Source organism: Oncorhynchus nerka, linkage group LG18 (assembly GCF_034236695.1).
Source record: "Oncorhynchus nerka isolate Pitt River linkage group LG18, Oner_Uvic_2.0, whole genome shotgun sequence".
NCBI classification, from domain to species: Eukaryota; Metazoa; Chordata; class Actinopteri; order Salmoniformes; family Salmonidae; genus Oncorhynchus; species Oncorhynchus nerka.
Genome location: NC_088413.1, coordinates 8,711,571 through 8,722,982, shown reverse-complemented (window position 1 = coordinate 8,722,982; position 11,412 = coordinate 8,711,571). Strand labels below are relative to the sequence as shown.

The following is an 11,412-nucleotide window of genomic DNA, read 5'->3' as shown; positions in this document are numbered from 1 at the left end:
AATCCCCAAAAAGACAAAAATTATGATTTTCCAGAGAAGATCTCAGGGAATTAGACCAAAGTTTTCAATTGGTACAAAATATATAGAGTACTGCACACACTACAATTCGTGAGGTTTAAAAATAAGCTCAACTCGACACCTTAATGAGGCAGTGAATGAGCTGAGAGAGAAAGCATGCAGGGCATTCTACACCATTAAAAAGCTAATTCAAATTGAAATACCTATTAAAATTTCGCTAAAAGTAATTGAATATGTCATTGAACCAATTGCACTTTATGGCAGCGAGGTGTGGGGTCCCCACTTGCAAAACAAGATTTCATCAAATGGGACCCCATTGAAACCCTGCATGCAGAGTTCTGTAAGATTCTCCTACAAACACCCCATTGAAACCCTGCATGCAGAGTTCTGTAAGATTCTCCTACAAACACCCCATTGAAACCCTGCATGCAGAGTTCTGTAAGATTCTCCTAAATGTCCAGAGGAAACTACAAACATGCAGGGCAGAATCAGGCCAATATCACCTCATAATACAAACTAAATAAAAAAGCAATTACGTTTTGGAAACATCTCAACTACAGTGACCCCCTTCTCATATCATTACCAAGCCCTGCAATACCTCTCATATCATTACCAAGCCCTGCAATACCTCTCATATCATTACCAAGCCCTGCAATACCTCTCATATCATTACCAAGCCCTGCAATACCTCTCATATCATTACCAAGCCCTGCAATACCTCTCATATCATTACCAAGCCCTGCAATACCTCATATCATTACCAATCATTACCAAGCCCTGCAATACCTCTCATATCATTACCAAGCCCTCATCATATCATTACCAAGCCCTGCAATACCTCTCATATCATTACCAAGCCCTGCAATACCTCTCATATCATTACCAAGCCCTGCAATACCCCATATCATTACCAAGCCCTGCAATACCTCTCATATCATTACCAAGCCCTGCAATACCTCTCATATCATTACCAAGCCCTGCAATACCTCCATATCATTACCAAGCCCTGCAATACCTCTCATATCATTACCAAGCCCTGCAATACCTCTCATATCATTACCAAGCCCTGCAATACCTCTCATATCATTACCAAGCCCTGCAATACCTCTCATATCATTACCAAGCCCTGCAATACCTCTCATATCATTACCAAGCCCTGCAATACCTCTCATATCATTACCAAGCCCTGCAATAATCCTCATCCTTCATATCATTACCAAGCCCTCATATCATTACCAAGCCCTGCAATACCTCTCATATCATTACCAAGCCCTGCAATACCTCTCATATCATTACCAAGCCCTGCAATACATATCATTACCAAGCCCTGCAATACCTCTCATATCATTACCAAGCCCTGCAATACCTCTCATATCATTACCAAGCCCTGCAATACCTCTCATATCATTACCAAGCCCTGCAATACCTCTCATATCATTACCAAGCCCCAATACCTCTCATATCATTACCAAGCCCTGCAAATATCATTACCAAGCCCTGCAATATCATATCCAAGCCCTGCAATACCTCTCATATCATTACCAAGCCCTGCAATACCTCTCATATCATTACCAAGCCCTGCAATACCTCTCATATCATTACCAAGCCCTGCAATACCTCTCATATCATTACCAAGCCCTGCAATACCTCTCATATCATTACCAAGCCCTGCAATACCTCTCATATCATTACCAAGCCCTGCAATACCTCTCATATCATTACCAAGCCCTGCAATACCTCTCATATCATTACCAAGCAATACCTCCATATCATTACCAAGCCCTGCAATACCTCTCATATCATTACCAAGCCCTGCAATACCTCTCATATCATTACCAAGCCCTGCAATACCTGCAATACCATTACCAAGCCCTGCAATATCATATCACCAAGCCCTGCAATACCTCTCATATCATTACCAAGCCCTGCCCTGCAATACCTCTCATATCATTACCAAGCCCTGCAATACCTCTCATATCATTACCAAGCCCTGCAATACCTCTCATATCATTACCAAGCCCTGCAATATCATTACCAAGCCCTGCAATACCTCTCATATCATTACCAAGCCCTGCAATACCTCTCATATCATTACCAAGCCCTGCAATACCTCTCATATCATTACCAAGCCCTGCAATACCTCTCATATCATTACCAAGCCCTGCAATACCTCTCATATCATTACCAAGCCCTGCAATACCTCTCATATCATTACCAAGCCCTGCAATACCTCTCATATCATTACCAAGCCCTGCAATACCTCTCATATCATTACCAAGCCCTGCAATACCTCTCATATCATTACCAAGCCCTGCAATACCTCTCATATCATTACCAAGCCCTGCAATACCTCTCATATCATTACCAAGCCCTGCAATACCTCTCATATCATTACCAAGCCCTGCAATACCCCTGCAGCCCTACCTACCTCATATCATTACCAAGCCCTGCAATACTCATATCTCATATCATTACCAAGCCCTGCAATACCTCTCATATCATTACCAAGCCCTGCAATACCTCTCATATCATTACCAAGCCCTGCAATACCTCTCATATCATTACCAAGCCCTGCAATACCTCTCATATCATTACCAAGCCCTGCAATACCTCTCATATCATTACCAAGCCCCTACCTCTCATATCATTACCAAGCCCTGCAATACCTCTCATATCATTACCAAGCCCTGCAATACCTCTCATATCATTACCAAGCCCTGCAATACCTCTCATATCATTACCAAGCCCTGCAATACCTCTCATATCATTACCAAGCCCTGCAATACCTCTCATATCATTACCAAGCCCTGCAATACCTCTCATATCATTACCAAGCCCTGCAATACCTCTCATATCATTACCAAGCCCTGCAATACCTCTCATATCATTACCAAGCCCTGCAATACCTCTCATATCATTACCAAGCCCTGCAATACCTCTCATATCATTACCTCTCATATCATTACCAAGCCCTGCAATACCTCTCATATCATTACCAAGCCCTGCAATACCTCATTACCAAGCCCATATCATTACCAAGCCCTGCAATACCTCTCATATCATTACCTCCATATCATTACCAAGCCCTGCAATACCTCTCATATCATTACCAAGCCCTGCAATACCTCTCATATCATTACCAAGCCCTGCAATACCTCTCATATCATTACCAAGCCCTGCAATACTCTCTCATATCATTATCATTACAAGCCCTGCAATACCTCTCATATCATTACCAAGCCCTGCAATACCTCTCATATCATTACCAAGCCCTGCAATACCTCTCATATCATTACCAAGCCCTGCAATACCTCTCATATCATTACCAAGCCCTGCAATACCTCTCATATCATTACCAAGCCCTGCAATACCTCTCATATCATTACCAAGCCCTGCAATACCTCTCATATCATTACCAAGCCCTGCAATACCTCTCATATCATTACCAAGCCCTGCAATACCAAGAGCTGAGCAAAGAAAAGAGTCCCCTCATCCAGCTGGTCCTGAGGCTGAATTCACAAACCTGTTCTACTAACACACTGAAGCCTCATTCCCCTCATCCAGCTGGTCCTGAGTTCACTAACCTGTTCTACTAACACACTGAAGCCTCAGTCCCCCCATCCAGCTGGTCCTGGGGCTGAGTTCACAAACCTGTTCTACTAACACACTGAAGCCTCAGTCCCCCCATCCAGCTGGTCCTGGGGCTGAGTTCACAAACCTGTTCTACTAACACACTGAAGCCTCATTCCCCTCATCCAGCTGGTCCTGAGGCTGAGTTCACAAACCTGTTCTACTAACACACTGAAGCCTCATTCCCCTCATCCAGCTGGTCCTGGGTTCACTAACCTGTTCTACTAACACACTGAAGCCTCATTCCCCTCATCCAGCTGGTCCTGAGTTCACTAACCTGTTCTACTAACACACTGAAGCCTCAGTCCCCCCATCCAGCTGGTCCTGGGGCTGAGTTCACAAACCTGTTCTACTAACACACTGAAGCCTCAGTCCCCCCATCCAGCTGGTCCTGGGGCTGAGTTCACAAACCTGCTCTACTAACACACTGAAGCCTCAGTCCCCTCATCCAGCTGGTCCTGGGGCTGAGTTCACAAACCTGTTCTACTAACACACTGAAACCTCAGTCCCCTCATCCAGCTGGTCCTGGGGCTGAGTTCCCAAACCTGTTCTACTAACACACTGAAGCCTCAGGACCAGAACATCCAATTAATCAGAATAAACCACAGGCTCAGAGAGAGAGACGTGGAGGGAGAAAGAGAGGGAGAGAGAGAGAGAGATGTGGAGGGAGAAAGAGAGGGAGAGAGAGAGACGTGGAGGGAGAAGGAGAGGGAGAGAGAGAGAGACGTGGAGAGAGAAAGAGAGGGAGAGAGAGAGACGTGGAGGGTGAAAGAGAGGGAGAGAGAGAGACGTGGAGGGAGAAAGAGAGACGTGGAGGGAGAAAGAGAGGGAGAGAGAAAGACGGAGAGAGAGGGAGAGAGAAAGAGAGGGAGAGAGAGAGATGTGGAGGGAGAAAGAGAGGGAGAGAGAGAGACGTGGAGAGAGAGAGAGACGTGGAGGGAGAAAGAGAGGGAGAGAGAGAGACGTGGAGGGAGAAAGAGAGGGAGAGAGAGAGACGTGGAGGGAGAAAGAGAGGGAGAGAGAGAGACGTGGAGAGAGAAAGAGAGGGAGAGAGAGACGTGGAGGGAGAAAGAGAGGGAGAGAGAGACGTGGAGGGAGAAAGAGAGGGAGAGAGAGACGTGGAGGGAGAAAGAGAGGGAGAGAGAGATGTGGAGGGAGAAAGAGAGGGAGAGAGAGACGTGGAGGGAGAAAGAGAGGGAGAGAGAAAGACGGAGAGAGAGGGAGAGAGAAAGAGAGGGAGAGAGAGAGACGGAGAGAGAAAGAGAGGGAGAGAGAGAGATGTGGAGGGAGAAAGAGAGGGAGAGAGAGAGACGTGGAGGGAGAAAGAGAGGGAGAGAGAGAGACGTGGAGAGAGAAAGAGAGGGAGAGAGAGAGACGTGGAGGGAGAAAGAGAGGGAGAGAGAAAGACGGAGAGAGAGGGAGAGAGAAAGAGAGGGAGAGAGAGAGACGTAGAGAGAAAGAGAGGGAGAGAGAGAGATGTGGAGGGAGAAAGAGAGGAAGAGAGAGAGATATGGAGGGAGAAAGAGAGGGAGAGAGAGACGTGGAGGGAGAAAGAGAGGGAGAGAGAGAGATGTGGAGGGAGAAAGAGAGGGAGAGAGCGAGACGTGGAGGGAGAAGGAGAGGGAGAGAGAGAGACGTGGAGAGAGAAAGAGAGGGAGAGAGAGAGACGTGGAGGGTGAAAGAGAGGGAGAGAGAGAGACGTGGAGGGAGAAAGAGAGGGAGAGAGAGAGACGTGGAGGGAGAAAGAGAGGGAGAGAGAGACGTGGAGGGAGAAAGAGAGGGAGAGAGAGACGTGGAGGGAGAAAGAGAGGGAGAGAGAAAGAAGGAGAGAGAGGGAGAGAGAGAGACGGAGACGGAGAGAGAAAGAGAGGGAGAGAGAGATGTGGAGGGAGAAAGAGAGGGAGAGAGAGAGACGTGGAGGGAGAAAGAGAGGGAGAGAGAGAGACGTGGAGGGAGAAAGAGAGGGAGAGAGAGACGTGGAGGGAGAAAGAGAGGGAGAGAGAAAGACGGAGAGAGAGGGAGAGAAAGAGAGAGAAAGAGAGGGAGAGAGAGAGATGTGGAGGGAGAAAGAGAGGGAGAGAGAGAGACGTGGAGGGAGAAAGAGAGGGAGAGAGAAAGACGGAGAGAGAGGGAGAGAGAAAGAGAGGGAGAGAGAGAGACGGAGAGAGAAAGAGAGGGAGAGAACGAGAGAGACGGAGAGAGTCTTTGAACAGCAGTTCTCCTCTCTTCAGTCTCATGCTATAAGTACTGGAAATCCTTATAGTGAGCAGAGTTATAATGGTTATAATGTCTGTTTATTCTACCTGGGGAAGCACAGCAACACGCTATACCATACTGTACTACACTATACTACACTATACCATACTATACTACACCATACTACACTATACTACTGTATTATACTATACTATGCCATGCTATACTATACTATGCTATACTATGTTATACTATTCTATGGTATACTATGCCATGCTATACCATACTATACTATGCTATGTTATACTATACTACACTATACCGTAGCACTATACCGTAGCACACTATACTGCACTATACTATGCTATACTACACTATACCATACTATACTACACTATACTACACTATACCATGCTATACTACACCATACCATGCCACACTATACTATATTATACTACACTATACTACTCTCTACCGAACCACACTATGCCACACTATACTGCACTATACTCCGCTATACTACACTGTACTGCACCATACCATACTATACTACACTATACTACACTATACTATACTACACTGTACCATACCATACTACACCATACCATAATATACTACACTGTACTACACTATACTATACCGTACCACACTATACTGCACTACACTACATTATGCTACACTAGTCTACATTATACTACACTATACTACACTATACCACACTATACTACACTATACTGCACTATACCACACGATACTAGTAGTATAGTGTAGTATAGTGTGGTACGGTATAGTGTAGTATAGTGTAGTATAGTATAGCGGGGTGCGGTATAGTGCAGTATGGTGTAGTTTAGTGTAGTATAGCGCAGTATATTGTAGTATAGTATAGTATAGTGTGGTATTGTGTACTATACTACACTATACTACACTATGATGCACCACGCTATACTGCACTACACCACCCCATGCTATACTCCACTGTTCTATACTACACTATACCACTGTATTATACTATACTATGCCATGCTATACTATACTATCCTATACTATACTATACTATGCTGTTATTCTATGGTATACTATGCTATTCTATGGTATACTATGCTATACTATACTATGCTATGCTATACTGTGTTATACTATTCTATGGTATACTATGCTATTCTATGGTATACTATGCTATACTATACTATGCTATGCTATACTATGTTATACTATTCTATGGTATACTATGGTATACTATGCTATTCTATGGTATACTATGCTATACTATACTATGCTATGCTATACTATGTTATACTGTACTATACGATGCTATACTATGTTATACTGTACTCTACTATGCTATACTATGTTATACTGTACTATACTATGCTATACTATACTATACTATGTTATTCTATGGTATACTATGCTATTCTATGGTATACTATGCTATACTATGTTATTCTATGGTATACTATACTATGCTATACTATGTTATACTGTACTACACTATGCTATACTATACTATACTGACCTGGGGTGGCACTGCAACACACTATACTACTATTTATTGTTCTCTTTATTCTTTATTTATTCATGAATCAGAGAGAGAGTCATGACTCACTGAATCACTGGCACACGAGGGCAGTTTATTCATGAATCAGAGAGAGAGTCATGACTCACTGAATCACTGAATCACTGGAACATGAGGGCAGTTTATTCATGAATCAGAGAGAGAGTCATGACTCACTGAATCACTGGCAGTTTACTTCACTACTCTGATTCTATCCCAGTTGAATCAAATCTCGGATTAATCTCTCTGTGTCTCTCTCTGTGTCACTCTCTGTGTGTCTCTCTGTGTCTCTCTCTGTGTCTCTCTCTGTGTCTCTCTCTCTGTGTGTCTCTCTCTCTCTCTGTCTCTCTCTCTCTCTGTGTCTCTCTCTCTCTGTGTCTCTCTGTCTCTCTCTGTGTCTCTCTCTGTGTGTCTCTCTCTCTCTCTCTCTCTCTCTCTCTCTCTCTGTGTCTCTCTGTCTCTCTCTCTCTCGCCTCCAGAGGATCAGCTCCCCTCGGGGTTCCCCACCATAGACATGGGTCCCCAGCTGAAGGTGGTGGAACGCTCTAGAACGGCCACCATGCTGTGTGCTGCTAGCGGCAACCCCGACCCAGAAATCACCTGGTTTAAAGACTTCCTCCCTGTCAACACCACCAATAACAACGGGCGAATCAAACAGCTGCGTTCAGGTATGGAGTGATCAGCGGGAAAATACGAGTGTCAACACAATGTTACCCCCCTCTTTCTCTTTCTAGTCCTCCTCTCCACTTCTCTTTCTCTTTCTAATCCTCCGCTCCCCCTCTCTTTCCTTTTCTAGTCCTCCTCTCCCCCTGTCTTTCTCTTTCTAGTCCTCCGCTCCCCCTCTCTTTCTCTTTCTAGTCCTCCTCTCCCCCTCTCTTTCTCTTTCTAGTCCTCCTCTCCTCTCCTCTCCCCCTCTCTTTCTCTTTCTAGTCCTCCTCTCCCACTCTCTTTCTAGTCCTCCTCTCCCCCTCTCTTTCTCTTTCTAGTCCTTTTCTCCCCCTCTCTTTCTCTTTCTAGGCCTCTGCTCCCCTCTCTTTCTCTTTCTAGTCCTCCTCTCCCCCTCTCTTTCTCTTTCTAGTCCTCCTCTCCCCCTCTCTTTCTCTTTCTAGTCCTCCTCTCCCCCTCTCTTTCTCTTTCTAGTCCTCTTCTCCCCCTCTCTTTCTAGTCCCCCTCTCTTTCTCTTTCTAGTACTCCTCTCCCCCTCTCTTTCTCTTTCTAGTCCTCCTCTCCCCCTCTCTTTCTCTTTCTAGTCCTCTTCTCCCCCTCTCTTTCTAGTCCTCCTCTCCCCCTCTCTTTCTAGTCCTCCTCTCCCCTCTCTTTCTAGTCCTCCTCTCCCCCTCTCTTTCTCTTTCTAGTCCTCTTCTCCCCTCTCTTTCTCTTTCTAGTCCCTCCTCTCCCCTCTCTTTCTCTTTCTAGTCCCTCTGCTCCCCCTCTCTTTCTCTTTCTAGTCCTCCTCTCCCCTCTCTTTCTCTTTCTAGTCCTCCTCTCCCTCTCTTTCTAGTCCTCCTCTCCCCCTCTCTTTCTCTTTCTAGTCCTCCCTCTCCCCCTCTCTTTCTCTTTCTAATCCTCCGCTCCCCTCTCTTTCTCTTTCTAGTCCTCCTCTCCCCCCTCTTTCTCTTTCTAGTCCTCCTCTCCCCCTCTCTTTCTCTTTCTAGTCCTCTTCTCCCCCTCTCTTTCTAGTCCCCTCTCTTTCTCTTTCTAGTCCTCCTCTCCCCCCTCTCTTTCTCTTTCTAGTACTCCTCTCCCCCTCTCTTTCTCTTTCTAGTCCTCTTCTCCCCCTCTCTTTCTAGTCCTCCTCTCCCCTCTCTTTCTAGTCCTCCTCTCCCCCTCTCTTTCTAGTCCTCCTCTCCCCCTCTCTTTCTCTTTCTAGTCCTCTTCTCCCCCTCTCTTTCTCTTTCTAGTCCTCCTCTCCCCCTCTCTTTCTCTTTCTAGTCCTCTGCTCCCCCTCTCTTTCTCTTTCTAGTCCTCCTCTCCCTCTCTTTCTAGTCCTCCTCTCCCCCCTCTCTTTCTAGTCCTCCTCTCCCCCTCTCTTTCTCTTTCTAGTCCTCCTCTCCCCCTCTCTTTCTCTTTCTAGTCCTCCTCTCCCCCTCTCTTTCTCTTTCTAATCCCCCGCTCCCCCTCTCTTTCTCTTTCTAGTCCTCCTCTCCCCCTCTCTTTCTCTTTCTAGTCCTCCGCTCCCCCTCTCTTTCTCTTTCTAGTCCTCCGCTCCTCTCTCTTTCTCTTTCTAGTCTTCTGTTCACTGCTTTTGTTTTTGTTTGTTCTTCTCCTTGTTTCTCCTCTTTTGTTTGGTGTTCTGTTCTTTTTATTGAAATACCCCTCTTCTCTCTCTCTCTCTCTCTCTCTCTCTCTCCCTGTCTCTCTCTCTCTGTCTCTCTCTCCCTCTCTCTCTCTCTGTCTCTCTGTCTCTCTGTATCTGTCTCTCTGTCTCTCTCTCTCTCTCTCTCTCTCTCTCTGTCTCTCTCTCTCTCTGTCTCTCTCTCAGTCTCTCTCTCTCTCCCTGTCTCTCTCTCTCTGTCTCTCGCTCCCTCTCTCTCTCTCTGTCTGTCTCTCTGTATCTGTCTATCTCTCCGTCCCTCTCTCTCTCTCTCTCTCTGTCTCTCTGTCTGTCTGTCTCTCTCTCTCTCTCTCTCTCCCTCTCTCTCAGTATCTCTCTCTCTCTCTCTCTCTCTCTGTCTCTCTGTCTCTCTGTCTCCCTGTCTCTCTCTCTCTCGCTCTCTCTGTCTCTCTGTCTCTCTGTCTCTCTCTGTCTCTCTCTGTCTCTCTATCTCTCTGTCTCTCTGTCTCTCTCTCTCTCTCTCTGTCTCTCCGTCTCTCTGTCTCTCTCTCTCTCTCTCTCTCTCTCTCTCTCTCTCTCTCTCTCTCTGTCTCTCTGTCTCTCTCTCTTTCTCTCTCTCCTTCTCTCTCTCTCTCTCTCTCTGTCTCTCTGTCTCTCTCTCTCTCTCTCTCTATTGTTTTCTCCCTGTGAGTTGATGTCAGTTATTGTGTTGTATGGTTGTTCTATCTCCTGTCCTTTTGTTCTCTTGTCCAAGGCTTTTCTCTCTCTCTAATCTCTCTGCTTTCCTCCAAACCCTGGAGGGTCTTCAGACACACTCACCATCGTGACAGACTTACCTCTTTATCTAACAACAAACTGCTTACCCCAAGGCCATGGTCTAAGCAACGATATAAGACACACTTGGAGTGACTGAGCAGCTCCCCTTTACTAAAAATACAGATGAATCTTTCCATGTACGGTATTGTAATGTGAAGTACGGTGTCTTGTCTGAACCACCTCCCTCTCCAGTGTAGAACACTGCTGTGATTGGTCTGAACCACCTCCCTCTCCATGGTAGAGAACACTGCTGTGATTGGTCTGAACCACCTCCCTCTCCAGGGTAGAACACTGCTGTGATTGGTCTGAACCACCTCCCTCTCCAGTGTAGACCACTGCTGTGATTGGTCTGAACCACCTCCCTCTCCAGGGTAGAACACTGCTGTGATTGGTCTGAACCACCTCCCTCTCCAGTGTAGACCACTGCTGTGATTGGTCTGAACCACCTCCCTCTCCAGTGTAGAACACTGCTGTGATTGGATGACTGCTGTATTTTCTCAACTCTTCTTGGATTCCTTCAACTTTGTCCAGTCTGCCGACTTTGTTGACAAAAAAGACATTAAAAAAGGTATTGATTCGTGACCTCTACAAGGTCATCCGTTGAGCTGGACTCTCATTGTGAGCCTCATTGTTGCAGCCAGAACAACAACAATGTTAAAAGACCTCTCTGCACCTTGACGATAGCAGAATGTCTACCTTCTGACAATGTTAAAAGGCCTCTCTGCACCTTGACGATAGCAGAATGTCTACCTTCTGACAATGTTAAAAGGCCTCTCTGCACCTTGACGATAGCAGAACGTCTACCTTCTGACAGTGTTAAAAGACCTCTCTGCACCTTGACGATAGCAGAACGTCTACCTTCTGACAGTGTTAAAAGGCCTCTCTGCACCTTGACGATAGCAGAACGTCTACCTTCTGACAA

The 11,412-nt window shown here is 46.0% G+C and overlaps 1 protein-coding gene across 1 annotated transcript in view; it reads left to right on the top strand.

Moving 5' to 3' along the window:
* Positions 1-8,078, top strand: part of LOC135561990 (receptor-type tyrosine-protein phosphatase delta-like) — a 46,306-nt gene extending 38,228 nt beyond the window's left edge. The window contains exon 4 of the mRNA XM_065004524.1: positions 7,879-8,078. Coding sequence (XP_064860596.1) covers positions 7,879-8,078 — 200 coding nt within the window. The remainder of the gene's footprint in view (positions 1-7,878) is intronic.
* Positions 8,079-11,412: the final 3,334 nt, after the last annotated feature.